The sequence below is a fragment of the Aulonocara stuartgranti genome (assembly GCF_965226115.1).
Source record: "Aulonocara stuartgranti genome assembly, chromosome: 13".
Classification (NCBI taxonomy): Eukaryota; Metazoa; Chordata; class Actinopteri; order Cichliformes; family Cichlidae; genus Aulonocara; species Aulonocara stuartgranti.
The window spans coordinates 32,014,753-32,036,562 of NC_138949.1; the positions used below are offsets into that span (position 1 = coordinate 32,014,753).

Consider the following 21,810-nt stretch of genomic DNA (forward strand, 5'->3'; position numbering starts at 1 on the left):
ATATATATATATGTATGTATATATATATGTATGTATATATATATATATATATATATATATATATATACATACACATATACATATATATATATATATATATATACATATACAAAAAAAAAAAAACACCCAGCACGCCCCTGCGGGCGGTTTATCCTTCAAGCTCGGGTCCTCTACCAGAGGCCTGGGAGCTTGAGGGTCCTGCGCAGTATCTTAGCTGTTCCCAGGACTGCGCTCTTCTGGACAGAGATCTCCGATGTTGTTCCCGGGATCTGCTGGAGCCACTCGCCTATCTTGGGAGTCACCGCACCTAGTGCTCCGATTACCACGGGGACCACCGTTACCTTCACCCTCCACATCCTCTCGAGCTCTTCTCTGAGCCCTTGGTATTTCTCCAGCTTCTCGTGTTCCTTCTTCCTGATATTGCTGTCATTCGGAACCGCTACATCGATCACTACGGCCGTCTTCTTCTGTTTGTCTACCACCACTATGTCCGGTTGGTTAGCCACCACCATTTTGTCCGTCTGTATCTGGAAGTCCCACAGGATCTTAGCTCGGTCATTCTCCACCACCCTTGGGGGCATCTCCCATTTTGACCTCGGGACTTCCAGGTTATACTCGGCACAGATGTTCCTGTACACTATGCCGGCCACTTGGTTATGGCGTTCCATGTATGCCTTGCCTGCTAGCATCTTGCACCCTGCTGTTATGTGCTGGATTGTCTCTGGGGCATCTTTACACAGCCTGCACCTGGGGTCTTGCCTGGTGTGATAGACCCCAGCCTCTATGGATCTTGTGCTCAGAGCTTGTTCTTGTGCTGCCATGATTAGTGCCTCTGTGCTGTCTTTCAGTCCAGCTTTGTCCAGCCACTGGTAGGATTTCTGGATATCAGCCACCTCCTCTATCTGCCGGTGGTACATACCGTGCAGGGGCCTGTCCTTCCATGATGGTTCCTCGTCTCCCTCCTCTTTCTTGGGTTTCTGCTGCCTGAGGTATTCACTGAGCACTCGGTCAGTTGGGGCCATCTTCCCAATGTATTCTTGGATGTTCGTTGTCTCATCCTGGACTGTGGTGCTGACACTCACCAGTCCCCGGCCCCCTTCCTTCCGCTTAGCGTACAGCCTCAGGGTGCTGGACTTGGGGTGAAACCCTCCATGCATGGTAAGGAGCTTTCTTGTCTTTATGTCAGTGGCTTCTATCTCCTCCTTTGGCCAGCCTATTACCCCAGCAGGGTACCTGATCACGGGCAGGGCGTACGTGTTGATGGCCCGGATCTTGTTCTTACCATTCAGCTGACTCCTCAGGACTTGCCTGACCCTCTGCAGGTACTTGGTGGTTGCAGCTTTTCTAGCGGCCTCTTCATGGTTCCCATTCGCCTGCGGGATCCCCAGGTACTTGTAACTGTCCTCTATGTCTGCAATGTTGCCTTCTGGTAGTTCAATCCCCTCAGTTCTGACTACCTTCCCTCTCTTTGTTACCATCCGACTACACTTCTCCAGTCCGAACGACATTCCAATGTCATTGCTGTATAGCCTGGTAGTGTGGATCAGTGAATCGATGTCTCGTTCACTCTTGGCATACAGCTTGATGTCATCCATGTACAGGAGGTGGCTGACAACTGCTCCGTTCCGTAATCGGTATCCGTAGCCAGTCTTGTTAATGATCTCACTGAGGGGGTTCAGGCCTATGCAGAACAGCAGTGGGGACAGAGCATCTCCTTGGTAGATCCCGCACTTGATGGTGACTTGTGCTATGGGCTTGGAGTTGGCCTCTAGTGTTGTACGCCACATCCCCATTGAGTTCCTGATGAAGGCTCTTAGGGTCCCATTGATCTTGTACAATTCTAGGCATTCCAGTATCCAGCTGTGGGGCATTGAGTCATAGGCCTTCTTGTAATCAATCCAGGCAGTGCACAGGTTGGTCAGTCTGGTCTTGCAGTCTCGGCTGATTGTTCTATCTACCAGTAGCTGGTGTTTTGCGCCTCTGGTATTCTTGCCAATTCCTTTCTGTGTCCCGCTCATGTATTGACCCATGTGCCTGTTCATCTTAGCCGATATGATGCCTGACAGGAGCTTCCATGTAGTACTGAGGCAGGTTATTGGTCGGTAGTTGGAGGGGACCGGTCCCTTCTTGGGGTCCTTGGGGATCAGGACCGTCCGGCCTTCAGTTAGCCATTCCGGGTGTATCTCGTTAACTAGCAGCTGGTTCATTTGTGCTGCCAGACGCTCGTGGAGTGCAGTTAGCTTCTTCAGCCAGTAGGCGTGAACCATGTCGGGCCCTGGTGCTGTCCAACTCTTCATACTGGAGACCCTTTCTTGGATATCTGCCACTGTGATGGTTACTGGACCCTGTTCAGGGAGGTCGCTGTGGTCTGCCCTCAGATCCTCTAGCCACTGAGCATTGCCGTTATGGGTTGCATCCTTCTCCCATATGCTCTTCCAGTATTGCTCCGTCTCCAGCCTTGGTGGTGCTGTTCTCTTATTGTTCCCTTGCCACTGAGAGTACACCTTTGCTGGTTCTGTGGAGAACAGCTGGTTTATTCTCCTGCCTTCTATCTCTCTGGTGTACCTCCTCAAGCGGCTGGCCAAGGCTGTGAGTCTTTGCTTGGCAGTTTCCAAGGCCTCAGGTATGGACAGCTTGCTGTATTTCTTAGGCACCTTATTCGTCGCACCTTTCTGCAACTCCGTTAGTTGGCTAACCTCTCTCCGTGCTACTTTGATCTTGCCCTCTAGCCTCCTTCTCCATGGAGGGTACTGCCCCTTGTGGCTGTTCAACTTGTAGCCAAGCATCTCACTGATCACTGCTGCCGTATTGTAGATCAGCTTGTTAGTGTCGGTAATCGTGGTTGTAGGTATTGCCCGTAGTGCTGCATTAACATCATCTAGCAGACCTTCTGAGGGTACTTCACGTAATCTTGGTAACCGGCTACGGGGGATCCAGGTTTCAAGTTTGGCCATGATCCTATTTTTCAGGTCAGTTCCTCTCGCACTCAACGATCCTTCTCCTATCACACTTGGGGCTATGTACCCAATCTCGGGTGGGGGTGATGATATCTCCCCCCTGACCTGGCGTCCTGACTCCTCCTTGCCGTAGCATTTGTGTTTTACCTCGTCAATCTCTAGCTGTGAGAGGAGTCCCTTCTTTCGAATGTTGGAACACTGAGCTACTAGTTGTTTCGCCGTCATTGTGGATGTTGGGTATCGAAGAATCCATAGGTCCCTCATCCTATTCATGTAGCCCCTTCCGCCGGGGTTACTTGCGTAGTAGCATTCCAACAACGCCCTGTTTTCGTCCCTTGCCCACCGATGCCTTCTTGTTCCAGTAGCCCACTTTTCGTCAGGGTGCCCTGGTTCCTCAACACCTGACGCGGACCTTGTTGATCCGGGCGACGTCCGAGCCGGCATGCCTTCATATTTATCTGTCTCGCTCATGTCTGCGGTAGGCTTGCTTAGCATAGGGGGTCTAGCCTTAGGACCCTTACTGGATACAGACGCCCCAGGCAGGAATCGAACTTGCGATCCTCTGTTCCAAAGGCGTGTAGTCTAACCACTACGCTATCCATATATATATATATATAAATTGGCCATTCTTGCTAGTATACATACTCATTCTCCTAATACTTAATACTTTTGAAGTAAGAAGAACCCATATGGTGTAACTCAAACACCTTTTAAATCATTCGGTAAGCTTGATTATGTGTGAGGATGGAGCTAATGATTTCATTTTCATGATGATGAATTCAAATAATTACAAATGCTACCAGTGTTTTTCTTTCTTTCTTCTAAATCTTAAAATCATTCAAATACTCACAGACTCATAAAAAAATGTATAAATATTAATTATTATTTACTTACTGCATAAAACACACAGTAGATGATCAGTATGGTCAAAGGAAGGCAGACACACATGTTGATCCACATCATCACTTCAAGGACATAACGCTCTTCTTGATCATTTTCTATGATGGGGTTGTTGTATATGAATCTAAGAGGACCTCTTCCTCTGTAAAACACTTTATGGCATAGCAAGTAAAGGAAAACACAGCAGAGTATTAGTGTAATTATTTAGACATGAAATTATTAATGACATTAGTTAAGAAGAAGCAACTTCTGCTTAGCTGAAAGTAAAAACATGAAAGAGCCTCAACTTGTGCCGACAGGGACACGTCTCTAAAATAAAGCTGAGATGAAGAAAAACCGGCTTAAAACCAGTTTGATAGCACTTGATTGAAACTTAACTGATTTTGGTCAGATTTTGTTAGATGTACAGAACTGTCTATAAAAATTTTATTTGCACAAATTTAAATTTAAACATGTTGTTATGTTATTAAATCTATGATTGTGAATAAAATTTATTCAGAAATTCCTCAAAAAATGTTCCAACACACCAAAAACAGTAAAAACCCCCCAAAAATCCAACTTTGCAGGTTTTTTTAAAAATTTTTTGTAAACTCCTTAAAGGCTTAACTTTGAACATTCATTGGAGTCTAATATGTATGTGTACTGAATGAACTGGATGCATTCTATGGGTAACTCTTTTGTTATTTTGTGTTCACCAGGATCACCTGTTGTATTTACTGCTATTTTATATAAAGATGTGAACACAAATGACTGATCTGTCATCAGGTCTCCATCAAATAATATAAAATAAACTTAAGACATTACCAGCACACACATTTACATTAGCTACACTGAAACAGAAGTGCACGACAAGAACAAAGGAAAAGAAGTTAGTACCACAACTTCAGTAGTTATTCAGCTGTTCTAGTTATGAGTCAGTTTCTTCATAACTATCCTCGTTTTCATGTAGAGAAAATATGAATAAGTGTAAACTTTGGCCTTACTTGTCTCAGGGCTGCTTCCAGCTGAACCAGTGGGTAAAATCTGTAATGTGATGAGTTTGTCTTAAACAAGGAAGCTGTGGTGACCTACTTTACAAACCTCGTACTCACAGCAGCCCACGAACATGAAGCCAGCAGCAGTCAGCCAAACTAATAAACACAAATCATGATTTTGTTGTGAACATTCTCCAGTACTGCTGTTGCTAAAAGTAACACAGCCATTAGGAACCGAAAATAACATAAAGGAAAAATAACCTTTGTTACATAAAAGGTTTTTATCTCTGATGTTGATTATTTGGCATGTTTTCACAGGATTTTGAGTCATCCTTCATTTCTTGATATTTTTATTGGCAAATAGAAAAAGCTGGAGTGATTTATTACAAACATGTAGAAAACATACATTAGCTACATACAAAAACAGCAAGCACAGGAAAGCAGTGAGTTTATTTACAGTGGACGTAGCTGTTTAACTAAAACTGTCTTCAGGTAGTGGGTCTGTTGGTGAATGCAAGTCTCTGGGATTTAATCCACACAGACACAGAAATTTGCTCACTAATCTCTCTCACACATGAACACCACTGCAGGGAAGCATCCAGGCTTTTGCACAGTGAGATTAACAATTTTCTGAGATGCAACAGACTGACCAGACAGAGAGGTGCACTAACACTGGCAGTGCACCACTCAGGCAAAGAATGAAGGTTTGCTTCCAGCTTAAGTAGGCTGCCAGCAGACTGGGTGATGACCACCAGGTGAGCTTGATTATCCCAGGTGTGCCAGGAGGTGGGCGGATATCCAGGAAGACCCCACCACTGAAAGGTGGTTATCCAGAGACACACACCATGAGCGAATGAGAGGAAGAGAAAGAGCCCAAGGATGGAGCGAGACAGAGAGTACTGGCAGAAACGCAGAGGAGTACTGGAGATCCATGAGAGTACATAAGGCAAAAACAGAGTCTGCACAATTCTAATAATTTTGAAAGGCTCTATTTAATGTCATCACCTTTATTCAGAATATTTCTGTACCAAAAATTTTCAATTTGGACTCATCACTCCATCTGACCACTGATTTTCAGTCTAGTTCTTGTGTAATTTGGAATAGCCCAGCCGTTTATCCCTGTTTGCCTTCTTTAAGAAAGGCTTCTTCACAGTCATTCTCCCACTGAGACTTCTCACGCAAAACTCGAAACTGTTACACAAACCTGTCGCGGAAAAGATAGAAACAACTCCTTACAGGCGTTTGCTCTCTCAGGCTCAGCAGGAACAAATAAACAAAGAGTAGAAAAAACAACAGTTTAGCTTTAAGGCTGTTTTTAGTGGAAAAGAACTACGGCAAGTCTGCTGGTACAAAAAACACAGCCAAATTATCATACCTGCCTTAAAGGGGCAGCACAATGCTATGTACAATGCAGTTCATAGGGCAAACAGAGTTTCTAATGAGCTGGAAAGGCAACATTTGGTGTCACCACCTTTATTCTTAGGACTGTTGGAACTCTTTTGGGCAAAATCTTTTGCTGTTTCTTTAAGTAATCTTCAGAAGTTTTACTCCAGAGATCTTGGATTACATATCAAAGCCCTTTCTTGGTTGCTGTGTTTTTTTCCTATTTCTTTGTCACACTGCTTCAATAATATTGAGGTCTGGAGTCTGCAGAGGTCCGTCCATGACTCTGTGTGATTTTCTGTTCATACTTTCATCTCATTGGCAGTGTGTTTGGGATCATTGTCATGCAAAAAAACAAACAAACAAACCCACTGATGACAGTTCAATCCCCCAAATTTTAATTCAGATTCAGAGCTGTTGCCACTGATATTCATAACAGTTCTTGTTTAACTGCAGAAGCCTAGCCTGTATCCCTAATAAAGAACGGCTTCTTCACATCCATCCTCCCACTGAGACCATTTCTGATGAGGGATCAGTGAACAGGAGATGGATTGAGACAGATGCATGTGTAAAAGCTCTGTGTCAGGCCTTTGGTGTATTTTTCCTGTTTCTTAAGGACATGACAGATCTTTTTCATGACAAGGAGCTACTCCATCCTTCTTATACAGTTAATTATCATAATCTTCAGTGGTGTGAAGGTCCAGCTGATGGCTTATTCAAGAAGTCACAACCACAGACTTGTGTAGAAAATCAAAACAAGCATATAAGCAGGTATTCTAGTATCATTAGATAAATCTTCTACACAATAAGAATTAGGTTACTCATTAAGTCTGCTGCAATACCGACACATGGAGTCTATTTATTTTGATTTTTAGTGAACACAAACTAAAACTATTTGGTTATATGAAAGCAAATGTGATTTCGTGAAATAGTCAATGATTGTTATTTAATTTTTTATATTTATTGCAGAAACTATCCATCTTTGTACAGTATAGGTGATAATTAGTGACAGCACATTTTCTTACCTTTCACTTGTGCTTACAGCACCAGACCAGACGGCTGATTCAGACAAGTACAGAATCTGCTAACAAAACTTGAAATACTGGTAGTTTCATAGATGTAATTATTAGCACTAAAACATTTTTATCTTCCACATCTCATATTTCCTTGTATACTGAACAGAGTTTGCTGCCAGGGTTGGAGGAAGAAAACATGGGACAGAGTGTCCTTTTTTCTCTCCGTTACATAGAAATACTCACTAGAGCAGCAGTTGTGAATTGAATCGATCCACAAATGGAAATAATCTGAAACAAATGGAGCATATACAGATTTAGCCTAACTTTTTGAAGTCATGTTTTTAACTTCATGAGCTCCTTACAAACCTATTCTTCCTGTTTACACCACATTAAAACCCACAGACACAGCAGTAGCTGAAGTGGCAGCAAATGCCTGATTGATGACATAGTTTTTTTTAAAGATTGTTATCTTCAGTAGGAAAGTGTGGCCTCTGAGATGTGAAACAGAAATAGGATATGAAAGCCTAAAAATTACACCAGTTTTCTCACGTCTAAGCAGACGACTGCTTCTCACCAGCAGTAGAAAAAAGTGATACAAAGCAGAAATCAAATTATGCAAAACATTAAAAAAACAGGTACTCTAGTTCCTATTGTTAAAATATATGAGACGTTTCATACACATTTCATACACAATCATTTTGTATTTTGGCTCAGAAAATTATGAAGAACTGTGATATTTCCTTGAAGTGATGCTGTGACTTTTTGTCAATAGTTAAAGAATTACACATTTTACAAAGAGCAGTATTAATGATTTATAGAACGTAATTTCCAAACACATTACTGACCTTAGTTTTTAGACCTAAATATTTCTTCACATGGGCACTTAACCTCTTAGGACCTGCTGTCCACATATGTGGACATCACATTTTGGGATGTCTAGACCAAAATACAAAATTTTACTCTACAAGGGCCTGATAACCACTTATAAGGACAATATACTGCAAATGTTCCATTGAAGTTTAAAACAAATGTCCTCATATGTTGATCTTATTTTTGTCAGAGATAAAATCAGGTAAAAAAAAAACAAAATCTGTAAATTCTTTGTTTTTATATTCATCAGGTCCCAAACAGCTCAAATAGCAAAGAGAATTTAAAAATGCTGCCATGAAAGAGTTTGGGTCTTAGGAGGTTAAACTGAAGGAAGAAACCCGATGATGAGAGGTGAGTGCTTCAGTTGTCACGGTCCTGGGTCTTATGACCCAGTGTTTTGAGTATGAGTTCATTTTGATGTTTATAGTTTATGTTAAGCCCTTCAGGTTTTCTAAGTTCATTTGTTACCATGTCTAGGTGATTTTAGTTCTTATTAATTCCCCCTCATGTTTCCAACCCATGTTAAGTCTCCCCTGCTCTTCATGTGTTTCATGTCTGTGTCTTACGTTGTCAAGTTCTGGTTGTCATGTCTGCGTTTCATTATGCTTCCTGTTTTATTTTGGAAGGAGTCGTGTGTTCTTGGTTCTTTGTATTTAGCTTCACTGCTCCTGTCATTAGGTTCATGTTAGTCAGCTGTTTCCTCATGTGTCTCCACTTCCCCTGATCACCTCATGTGTGTATTTAAGTCCTTTGTTTTCTGCATGCCATTGTCGGGTCGTCTGTTTACCTCACCTCAGTCATAGGTCTAGTTGTCGTCTGTTATTTCCACGTTAGTCATAGTTATAGTTTTTGGTCGCAGTACCGTCTAGTATTTTGTTTCTTAGTGTCTTGTCAGTTTACTTTGGTTTCCTGGTTTACTTCTGCCGTCATCTAATAAAGGATCACTTTTTCTGTTCAAACTTCAACTCCTCGTCCTCATCTGCTTTTGGGTCCTGTTTTCTTTACACACCGGCGCACCCCGCCGTGACATCAGTTTGTCACAAAGTGGAATGAATGTGATTGGTTAGACAGGTGTTCTTGCTCTGTGTTCTGTTTGTTGCGTTTCCATCAGCGTCAGAGACTCAGCAGCAGATTAGAATCAAATATCATAACATTTATACATTTAATAAATACATGCATGTTCTTGCGACAATGCAACTGTCAATGGAAAATTGTATTTAGTAGTCAGTATAATCTTTTAGTGATATAAGTTTGCATATGATAGAATACTGCATGTAGTTATTTGTATTAGGAAATATTCAGCCATGTATACTTAGAGGCATATAATCAATTGTGTGTGATCTCTAACAGGCTGCAGGCTTGGTGTGCACTCCAGGAATGCACCCCCACGTCCTGGGAGCATGAGAGTTCGTACCTTGTTTTATTGTTTTATTGTTTTAACGTAGCTACGTCTGTTCTAGTCTAAGTGTTTTAACTGCTGGACTTCCTCACAGTGTTATCTAGGGTGAACCATCTAGGGTGAGGGGGAGATTACCCTCTTCCTGACCAAGGATGTACCTTTTGTGCTTTCATGTTATATGACCCTTTGATCAGCAACACACACACACACGTACACCTCCACATTCCAATGTAAAGAACAAACGCTCACTGAAGTATAAATAAAGACCGGGGCAGTTTCTTAGCGCGAGTCTCAGTCTGGAGGCTGCCCTTGCTAGCAAGAAGTTCTGTGTGTTTCTCCTCTCTGAGTCTTTACTGAAGAAGTGTTTTAGAACATTTTCCTTAACAGCGACGCACTGTTTGTTCTTCATTCAGTGATTTTAGTACAGCAGGCTTCACATGGTGCACATATAAAACATATTTCTCCTGAACAGAGCCGCTTGCTGTGAAAACGTGGAGCTTCCAGCTGATTTTAAACCTGAACGATCAAACCTGCTCCGACAGTTTGAGTTTTTCTTCTCTCAGCTGTCCTGCTGGAAAACTATCAGCACAGCTGATGAACGACCGTTTTTTAGTTTCAGAGATATGAGGGATATTTCCCAAAATCTGACCTGCATCGATCCTCCACTCAGTGTCCGTTGTTACCATGGTTACTGCACACGCTGTGTGAATTAAACAGCTGACACTGCGGTAACTCCCGGCGAGTGTTTACGTTTTCATTACAAAAGAATTATCTGACTTGACTTAAGTCAACTTGGATAACTTAAGTTAGGGAGTATCAGAACTAACGTCAACGTGAGCTGTTTCCTCGGAAATCTCGACTCGTGTTGACGTTCGAACGACAAACTGGTAAGAACTGCACATCACTACACTGAAATATACAGGCTATTACTGAAATACACACGCTATGTTATAAACTCTAGTGGTACTATTAACATGTTTAGTTATAAAGGACACCTTCTTGCCTTTAGTCTTATTCATGAGCATTATTAATTGTCTTCTAACACCCAGAAGTCAGCATAATGTGTTTCATAGTTTCTAACAAGCATTTTACATCTCAACGTAACATGATCGAAACACCGACATCTGCTTATTGAACAAAAACAAAAGAACACAAATCAGATGTGAATTTGATTTTTTTTTCTAATTTTAATTAACTCCAAAAATTCTAATAGACAGCTGAGCTCAGAATAGAATAATCATCTCTGGACAGGCTGGAGGCTTTCAATATCCACCTACTGTACAACTATGTGCTGAAACTTTAATCTGAGCCAAACTGATTTTCTTAGGAGCAAATAAAATAGTGCTATTTAACGAAGCCACTGATGTCTCAGCGGACGCAGTATTTTAACCCAGCCACGCGTGACGGACACTCGCGCTCATACCAGGTCAGAGCACCGACGGAGCTGCGTTGCATAAGCCGCTGATCATATGAGTCTGATTACTGCTTTGGCAGGTCTCCTTTTAAAGTGGACATGAAAATCATTTATACCCTGCTTTCAAAATCTGACATATTACTGTGTTGTTTAATAAATAAGTGTTTACTACTTTAAGAACTTTTCTGCCATCGTGTGCCAGTCCAGAGTGTGACGTCACAGGGTGTTCCCTGGCTGTACTGCCTTCCTGCTGTAATATTCAGGGTTGTAAAGCACACGAGAAATGAGGACTGTGTGGAAGAGAGAAAGTGTTAAATCCATGTGAGAGCAGTGCTCCATAGCAAGGGTGTAGATTTGGTTTCGGCGTTGGTGGGGACCGAAGCCTGCCCTGTTTCTTTTTTTTTTCCTTTTTGTTTTTGCTTCTTGATAAAAAGAGGAGAAACATACTTGCCTACATATGCTATTCTACCTGCTTTTAAACCATTTAAAATCACAATTCATAGTTCTATATGTGAATTATATAATGTTAAATTACTATTAAACAAATGACTGCCTAAGTATTTTAGGCTTTAGTTTACTTCAGCCATATTCCATAAAAATCAGGTATCATACAAAAATAAAAATAGCTTCAAATACAGTCATGACAATAAAAGAATATGACTTTAAGGACTTAACAACATTACTTCAGTTATAGTACACCAACATCTCTGACACATTAGCACTAAGGGAACACTGAATGACCTGCTGGTTTTTGTCCATAAAACTACTGATGTAAGATGACCACAAAGTAAAAGATCTCTCAGCAAAATTATGCAACATTTTAGGCACTATTGCCCCGATCAACTCAGTGAGCTGGGATTTTTTATTCTAAACATGGACTACTGTTACAGCAACAGACATGGACTACATGCCCCACACAACAAATCTACACCCTTGCTCCATAGCGTAAATTAGCCTTTAAACATGTAGTATTTCATGTCCAATTTAAGCTCTTGGTCCAACACCTCCTCTGAAATGTGTTCATTCACAATCATTTTAAACTTAACACTTGTAACTGTAGGATGTTGTGGTGTGAGGGGTTTTTGTTTTTTTTACAAAATCTTTTCTTTCACTGATATAACAGTAAAGGTTGTGAGAAAACTGAATTCACAGACACTTCAGTTTTTTTCCTACAAACTTTATTAACCAAAACACACACAAAAGAATTCAAAACTTGGCTGGGATCCACGAGGGCAGAAGATCTACTCTTGTGTTTGACTCACGTGTGCTCACTCAGTTATTTGACAATAATGGCTGATTGTAAGCAGTGTTGGTCAAGTTACTTGAAAAAAGTAATCAGTAACTAATTACTGATTACTTCCCCCCCAAAAGTAATCCCATTACTTTACTGATTACTTATTTTCAAAAGTAATTAATTACTTAGTTACTTTTTAAAAACACGATTTACAACCTGAAGAGGTGATAAAGTGATAGATCTTTCAGCCCAATTCTACTTTTTCTACATAATCCATCATACAAAATGTAATCAAATGGAAAAGTCCCTTTTTAAAACTTGTTTTATTAGTTTTAATCTTTTAACTTTATGCATCAAGCAAAAATGTAATTATATGCAACATTCTCTGACTGGAAGAAATTTGTTTAATATTTAAACCTTTTTTCTGCACATTCCAGCACATAAATTTATTTTTTTTGTGTGTTTACACTCAGTCTTTAAATAGATGCAAGTAAAACACAGCAGAAAATAAATAAAGTCAAAGACTGAGCGGTCCTTTTGCTCTATTTTCACCTGTAAAGCAGGAGCAGGGTAGGCGGAGGTTTACCCTGGTGCAGGTGTGCCGCAGCGGTCAGTGGAAGGATATGGCAGTTTCTCTGTGAATTTCCCATTACGTGGTTGCGCACTCGGTGCTTGCTTGGAAGTTTAGGGGTTTTTTCGCTGTAAAAAGAAGTTTTCTTCCCACGCACAACGGACACTAATGTTTTTGTCACTTTTTATGGAATCAAACTCAAAGTAAGGTCAGTACTTCCATGCTTTAAACGCTGCACGCTCATACTCTCTCCAGTACTCGATATATGATCCATTGTTGATCTGCACACAGCTGTTGTCACAAATGCAGGTTTTTTATTTCTTGTATAATAATTCTTCATAATGAAACATGAAAGATATCATTTGAAATACACTACTGCTTAGTTTAAATTTCCAAAACACATCCAGTTTTTGTACAAACAATCTGTGTCGGGTCAGCATCGTCCATATCAGCTTGAGTTTTATTTGGTATCAGATCAGAAAGGAATTTAGTATTGCGCCAACAATAAAGCTTTAATTCCCAAACTTTTGAGATAAAGTATTTCTTATTCTTTATTGTATTTTCCTATTTAAGCTTGTGAATGGTTTCTTATTCCTTGTCCTTAAGGTGTTATTAACATGCAGAACGTTATAAATACTTTTATCCTGTAGAGAGAGACAAATATCACTGTTACAGTGTGTTCATCTCCCTTCTTGACAGAGTAGCTGTCACAAAGTAAAGTTCCTTAGAAGGAAACGGGAGACTGAAAAGTTTTAAGTAGGCAGAGTATGGCTAACTGGCATTTTATGATGATATATTAATAAAGAATTTCAAACATGCAGCAAATCTGCCAAGAAGAAGAAGTGTCCACACACTTTAATAATAGCAGTCCATTTCTTTAAACCACTTTCTTATTCTGAGAGTATTGCAAACAAATACTCACTTAGTGCTCTGCATTAGGATGTCTCTCCTTACTTTGTACCTGTGACTGTTTTGGAATTATTCCTCTTATTGTTTCAGGTCAGTCATCCTGTGTTTTGCCTTGAGCTTTTAAATACCACAAATAGCAATAGGTAAATATTTGAAAAGTCATCAATCTGACCTGGGTCCTGGAGAAAATTGCGACCCAGATAAGGGCTCTAGCATGAGTAGTGGTCAAAAGAAAGCAAAAAAGGTATACTGGGGACAAACTGAGCCAATTCTGCTAAGCCTGGTGCATAGAGCAAAACTATCAATATGCTATTTGTAACATTTTTGTGTGGTGGTGTGCCGTGTGATCTTTTGAATGTGAAATATGTGCCCTGGCTCCAAAAGCCAGGAAACATTGGTTTATGTCATGTGATCATGAGTGTGATGTCACAGTGTATTTTCTCGTTTAAAGCAACTTTGAATATTTTAGTGATTTGTTCAAAAAAAGAAAAAGAAGAATGGCTACCGAAAAACAAACCCAATACAAGAACATGTATCACAGGATCAAAGCCATTAAAGAACAGTAATATGCTGCGCAACTCCAAATTTACGAGGTCAGCACTGAGCTCCACAGCCCTGATTATATGGAGGACAAATATTTCGTAATGAGGGCAGAGGAAGTGAATGCAAGAGCAAAATGTGTTTCTCTTCAAAAGGAATTAAACAAACTCTTGGACGTAGCCCAAAATCATAAATCTAACGCTGAAATAAGAAGGAAGAAAAGAAAAGCTGTTGAAGCGTCTCAGAAAACGGTCAAAGACAACAGCGGGCCAGAAGTTAATGTGACCATTAAAGAAGAGAATGAAAGTGTCACACAAGAGCATGTGGCCCTCAAGAAGGAACTTCAAGATCTGCAGGCATCAGTTATAAATAAAGCAGCCTTAGAGAAGAACTGTGAGGCGCTAAAAAAATGTACAGAAGAGATGAAGGCGCAAAACAGTGCACTGCAACAGCAAATCCGGAGATTGAAAAAGGAACGCGAGCACATAAGCAATTTGGTTCAGGTCTACAAGTCTGAAAAACAACAACATGTCGCTGTTAAAAGGGAAAATCAGAAGTTGATGAAAGACATCGAGAAGATACTTACAGACGTTCTACAGGCCAGATCATCCCTCAAAGAAACTTACAAAAATAACCATGATCTCAGGAAACTGTTCTCTGAAAATGGAGAAAAACTGGCACAAATGAGCAAAATGAAAAAAGAAAACAAGAAATTAAAAGCTCAAATAAGTGAGCTAAATGATCGTGTAGAAATGAGAAAAGCTTTAAAAAAAACTAGAAAAGGAAGAAAAAGCCCTCCAGGGGCACAAAAAAAGTATTTTTAAAAGGCGTGCTGATGTCTCCAAACAGGTGTTTACTGAAGAAGACTGGAGTAAAAAATATAGCATACTAAAGGAACAGGTAGAAGTCTTGAAGAAAGAAAATAACGAGATAACTACAGAAATTGAAAGACTGAATGGAGAAATAGACAGTCGAAAGGCTATTAAGGCAAATTATAAGGCTCTGGAAGCAGAGAAAAAGTCTCTTACCAGCCAAGGTACCACTCTGCAGAAAGAGCTTGAGGGGCTGCGGCCAAAGCTGGTTAAGGAACAGGCTTTGCGTCAGCAGAATAGTGAACTTAGAGCAGAAAATGAGAAAGGAAAAGGCTCTGCAAGAGAAAGTCGCAGCAATGAGAGCGAAAAAAGAGAATGTATGCAGACAACAAGACGCTCTAAAAACAGAACTCAGTGATTTCACAGATTCAACAAGGTCAGACTTTGAAAGCTCAGTCACAGAAAGCACCAGATTGTCAGTTAGGAGAAGATAGTTTAAATTTTAAACTTCATACAAGAAGGTTAGAATGTGAGTCCACCACTGTGTGAAGTCTGACTTTATGGTGTTGAACTGGCTTTACTCCAGGGGCCTTATTTCAGCTCTAATCTCAAAAATAATATTAAACTGGCACTTTATCCAAATTACAGTTAAACAAAACCCAACCAGTCCTGGCGGATGGCTGCCCCAAGAGGAGCCTGGTTCTGCCGGAGGTTTCTTCCTGCTAAAGGGGAGTTTTTCCTCCCCACTGTTGCCAAGTGCTTGCTCACAGGGGATCATTTGATTGTTGGGTTTTGTTTTTTCTTTTTTGTTTTGTCTTTGTTTCTCTTTTTTGTTTCAATTTTTTTCTGTTTTTAGTTTTATTTGTCTTTGTTTCTGTTTTTTTGTTTCGTTTGTCTTTGTTTCAGTTTTGTTTTGTTTGTCTTTGTTTCAGTTTTTTGTTTTATTTGTCTTTGTTTCTTTTTTTTCTTTTATGTTTTGTTTTTTGCCTTTTATTAATATTGCCGGTTTGATCCAATTAATCCAAATACATAGGGTTAACTAATAAAAACCAAAATCAATAATCAATGAACAAACTGTCTCTTGTAAATGTGTTTTTAGTTTTCCATTTCAAAATGCTTCCTGTTAGACATGCTGTCTTTGGTACCTATTGTATTAGGGGAAAAAGTAGGCATATTTCCATAAATTAGGTATTGAAAAAATAACAATGTTAATGCAGTGGGCCCCAGTCCCAATAACTCTTAAAGTTTCTTTGTTGACTCTGTTATGTGGTTAAAATCAAGAGAGAGTTGAGGATTAGAATTCCCAAAGACACAAGTAACATTAGAAATAAAGATCAGACGTCCCCTGTAGTTAGATTGTGTTTCATACAAAATTAAGTGGGTTTTTTTCTTGCACAGACACCATCACAGATATCATTGCTGTGAGCTTGCGGGATAAGGTCCATGTGGTATTTTACAAAGGCTTATGCCCACATGTGCTTAGTAAAGCCAGGTGCTGAAAGACATCCATTGTTTTCTTACTGCTTTATAATACTAAACATTTTATATATGTAATCGTGAGAACTGAAGCTTCTATTGAATTTGAATTTGAAGTTGAACATCGTGGCTTTTTGTCATGGTCCTGTATCTTCAAAACAGTTTTTGAGTTTGTTATGGACGCGTTATTTGTTCTTTTTCTTTGGAAATTTGAGATAACTTGTGTTCTAGTTGTGTATTTTCCACATGAGTTAATCTTGAACTCAGTTTTTGTTAGTGTCTCTCTGTGTTTCGTCCCTTTTTCTACCCTTTCTGTCATGTCTCAATGTCTGTTTATCCCGAGTTGCAGTTGGAAATTTACATGTCTTAGTGTGAGTCTCAGTGAGTATGGAGGGCCAGGCGTGCTAAAATTAAACAAATTACTTAAATGCGCTATTGAATACTTAATTAACATTTTCATGTGGCTACGCTTTCGGTGAGCATTTTCCCAACACAACAACGGACATGTGGAAACTAACTAAACTAAACTATACATTATGAAAAGCCCCGTTTGTGTGTCACCAAATACACTTTGGATATTTGTGGTTTCATGTTAGATATCCGGTCAGTTTGCCAAGATAGAGCCTATTTGCCAAAATCTTTGATGATTTCGGAGATGTCTGCCCAGCCCAGTATCTCAGTAAAGGGTGTGACAGACCCGCTTGCCTTGCAAGAGGTCAAGCTCTTGTTCAGCTAACACACACAACTTGCATAACCCCCGCTGACTGTCCCCTCTCAGAGGCTGAACACCAACTTCATTTACTGAGATAATATCTATCGGGTGTTTATTTCCTGTGTCATGCTTGTTGTGGACTTTACAAGGACAAACTGATAAGAACTGTAAATTGCGATACGGAAATATATGAGCTCTTACTGAAATGCACGTGCTGTATTAAAACTATGATACAAATCTGGAAGTGCTGCTACCTGTAGCAGTATGATTTTCTCACCCAATAAAGGAATATTTAATATATCAGTCTACTCTTCATTCTATCAGAAACAGTTATCACAGCTCGTACATTTTCTTTTTACACATATATGTAAGCATTGAGCCAAATGTAAGAATGCCAACAAATTAAGAGCGGCCTCCCATGGACGAACGTGATAGAGCCTGCCTGAAACTAGGAAAAAAATTGAAACGGGAGTGGCATTCAGGGAGGGAAACGTGGGTGTACGGGGTGCGGGAGCCAACCCTGATGCGCGGCCTGTGAAATGCGACCCAGGAGTACTCTGGGACCCCCGGGGTCTGGAGCTGGCCCGAAGGGGAGCACAAGGGTTAAACCCCTCTGGGCTACCTGGAGCCATTTTTCATCCACAGCGTTTTTTAATTTCAAGCCATTTTCACTGTGTTGAATAGAATATAGCCAAACTTTCCACACATTTTTTTTTAACTTTAGAATTCCAGTCTGAGTTCATTAGATTAGCTTAAAGTGGCTAAGCTACAAACTTCCATCCACTTGAGATGCTAGAGCCAAAAAACGCCCCATTGAAACCCATTATAAACGCTATTTTTCACTGCCCAATCATTACCATCAAATTAAATGTCATCTTTCCACTTTCACTCAGTCTTTGAAGTAGGGGCCTTAGAATTGTAATTTTTTTTATTTGTCCACCAGGTGGCGCTCTTGTTTCATATTTCACCATTGAACGAACTCCAGCCAAAAAAAGTCAGATTTTGAGCGTCTCTTTCTGCTTTAGAAAGTGAAAAAAGATTTGTGTTCTGTGTCACTATCAATGACCTTTATATTTACAAAAAAATAAAGGTCCTTTTGCCTAAAAGAAGAGAAAAAGATGTGTCTGTGTCTGCTTCTAACTTTAGATAAAAGTATGTTTATGTCTAAAATCAGAAGCCTTCCCTCTTTGAAGTCCACCCCGCAATGCAAACAAATCTAACATGAAAACAAGAACAAAAAACAAATTAGACTTTATTTTGTCTTCAAGCTTAGCTTGTTTATGCAGGTGCACTGCAGCAGAGGTTATAAGAATAAGCCGTAGCGCGGGAGTAGGCATTTTCACGATGGCACGGTATTACAGGACCGAGGAAGTAGTGGACATCCTGATGCGCTCCGACAGCGAGGATCTTTCCTCTTCACCCGCCCAGAGTGACTCTGATTCCGGGGATGACACGGAGTCGTCGTCTCTCCACACCGATCAGCAGGAGTCATCTTCTGATTTTTCTACTGGAGATGAGAACGAGGGGGAGACGCACGAGGAAGCAGTGGCGTGGACTGCCAAAAATGGAGAGAAATGGTCCCCGACAAACACCGAGACGCTGCGCTACGTCGCAGCACCCACGGGGCTTATTCCGGGACCAACCCACTAAGCCGTCGCCCGAATTTCAGACCCACTCTCCAGCTTCAGGTTGTTCCTAACCGATGAGATTATACAGCATATCGTTTCAATGACAAACCTTCATGGCAGACGGGCAATCTCAGAATGGAGCGATTTGGACAGCGACGAAATGCTGGCTTATGTGGGGCTGCTCATTTTGGCCGATGTATACCGGTCAAAACACAAGTCAATCAAAAGCCTTTGGAGTGAGAAAACGGGATGTTCCGGGACGCGATGTCCCAGAAAAGATTTTCGCACATTTGCAGGGCCCTCAGATTTGACGACAAGCTCTCCCGACCTGGACGCCGTACCGACAAATTGGCTCCCTTTCGGCAGGTATGGGACATGTGGGCACACCGCCTGCCGATGTTGTTTAGTCCAGACCGGGACCTTAAGGTGCGGTTTCCGCCAGTACATCCCCAAAAAGCCTGCTAAATACGGCATAAAGATCTGGGCAGCCTGCGACGTCAAGACATCTTACGCCTGGCGGCTGCAGGTTTACACCGGGAGAGCAGCGGGCGAACCAGCCGAAGTAAATCAGGGGATGAGGGTCGTCCTGCAGATGACGGACAGGCTCCAGGGACACGTCGTGACATGCGACAACTTTTTTACCTCATTTGAACTGGTAGAGGAACTCCTCAAGAATAAAATGGCTCTGGTCGGCACAATTCGCCGGAACAAAACAGAAATTCCACCCGTTTTGCGCCAGACGAGAGGGAGAGCTGTCTATGCCTCCACCTTTGCCTTTTCATTGAAACACACCCTAGTGTCCTACATTCCTCGACGGGGCAGAAATGTGCTTTTGTTGAGCACCAAACATCGCAGGCCGGAGGTCAGCAATGGACAAAGAAAAAAGCCGGTGATCATTGACGACTACAATCGATGCAAAGGAGGTGTCGACAACCTTGATAAGGTGGGTGTCATTACGCATCAGTTACGCACACCTTTATTCATTTTTGCTCATATATTCTTGTGTAAAATATACAGAGGTTTTATGTTGTTGTTGTTTTGTTAGGTTGTCGGCACCTACTCCTGCAGGAGACGGACCAATCGATGGCCAATGGCCCTCTTTCATAACGTCATAGACGTCTCCCTCTACAACGCCTTCGTGCTGTGGACCTCCGTAGATCAGGCCTGGCATCAGCAGAAGTCACACAGGAGGAGGCTGTTCATAGAAGAGGTGGGAGAAAGCCTGATCAAGCCTCATTTGTCAAAAAGAGAGCGCCTTCCCCGCTCATTAGCCGCTGCTGAATTAGTCAGAGATGCGCAGGATGGTGCTGCTGCAGGCCCCTCTGGAGTGACAGATCCCAAGGGCAGGAAGTCCTGTGAGGTCTGTTTTGAGAAAAGGAGGCGAGTCGGAAACACCTGCAGCAAATGTGGAAAGTTCACCTGCCGAGCCCACAGCAAATTTGTCTGCAGCAACTGCTCTACCTGAGCAAGACATTTACCCCCCCGGCCACACACAGCCCCCCCCCCCCACCCTCTCACTAGCTCTCTCTTTCTCTCTCATACATTTCCCCATTCCCAACAACAATATACATGTTCTTGTTCATCGTTGAAAAAATAAATGTTTATTTGGTTCAAACTGATCTTGAATTTTTATTTACATAATGCTTTTTATTTTATTAGAAGGCAACAAGGTAATATGCATTTAACAGGGCAAGAGTGAAAAACCGTTCTCCTGCAGAAAAACTAACGGCCGATCAAAATGAATGTCAGTGGTAATCTTTGGACCATCCAAAGGCCTAATTATAATTACAATAAAATATTACTTCAAATGTATTTTATGGAAAATATTCAAGTTTTTTGTTTTTTTCGCCAAAAAAAGCCATGCGCTCATGTGACAAAACCGGGATATAAAGGATTAAAATCCGCGAAATGTAATTAAAACTTTACATGAATATTTCAAGGAGAAGTAGGTCTAAAAGATTGGCTAATTTAAAGTGGAAATTTTTTTTAATATATAATCTTTTTATAGCACTTTTTATGGCGTGGTCGATTTTTGGCTGTAGGGCGTCGAAAGGGAGTCTTTTTTTACATGAGCTCCTGCAGAAAAACCAACGGCCGATCAAAATGAATGTCAGTGGTAATTTTTAGACCATCTAAAGGCCTAATTATAATTACAATAAAATATAACTTTCAAATGTATTTTATGGAAAATATTAAATTTTTTCGTTTTTTTCGCCAAAAAAAGCCGTGCGCTCATGTGACAAAACCGGGATATAAAGGGTTAAAATCCACGAAATGTAATTAAAACTTTATATGAATATTTCAAGGAGAAGTAGGTCTAAAAGATTGGCTAATTTAAAGTGGAAAAAAATATTAATATATGATATTTTTATAGCACTTTTTATGGCGTGGTCGATATTTGGCTCTAGGGCGTCGAAAGGGAGTCGTTTTCTAAGGCGCTCCAAGTTAAGTCATACAGAATAGATATCAGAGCCTTAAACAGGCTGACTTCTACTATTTGGGTCAAATTGGGCACAAAGTATACAAACACATAACCAGTGTTGGGTAAGTTGCTTTAAAAAAGTAATTAATTACTAATTACTTAGTCAATATTGTATTTAAAATACTAATTACTGTGTCAAAAAAGTAACTTAATTACTACATAAGTATTTACTTATGTAGTCGTTTGGTACCGGGCCGTGAGAGTTGAGGCTCAGGTATGAAATGTATAGTTTTCAGGGTTTTTATCGGTTCTGAGCGTGATTTTGTTATCGTTTTTATCGTTAACTCGGTTTTCCTGGGTCTTTTCATGTGTGTTATGAATAAATCTTCTTTTTTACGGTACCGGTACTAGTTTTATTTTGTTGTATTTATCCGCAACACCTTAAAGGCCGGTCTGTGAAAATATTGTCGGGCATGAACCGGTCCGTGGCGCGAAAAAGGTTGGGGACCGCTGCTTTAAATAATAGATACATTTTTTAAAAGACAGACACTCTACAGTACGCAGCGGTAGCATCTGTTCCACAATGTAGCCTA

At 40.7% G+C, this 21,810-nt stretch overlaps 1 protein-coding gene across 1 annotated transcript; it reads left to right on the forward strand.

The window, feature by feature from the left end:
* Positions 1 to 18,895: 18,895 nt before the first annotated feature.
* Positions 18,896 to 20,272, forward strand: LOC309720788 (piggyBac transposable element-derived protein 4-like; the record flags this gene model as incomplete). Its single annotated transcript, XM_082557962.1, has 2 exons — positions 18,896 to 19,738; positions 19,841 to 20,272. The coding sequence occupies 2 exons, from the start codon at positions 18,896 to 18,898 to the stop codon at positions 20,258 to 20,260; spliced, it is 1,263 nt and encodes a 420-aa protein (XP_082414088.1). The 3' UTR covers positions 20,261 to 20,272.
* Positions 20,273 to 21,810: the final 1,538 nt, after the last annotated feature.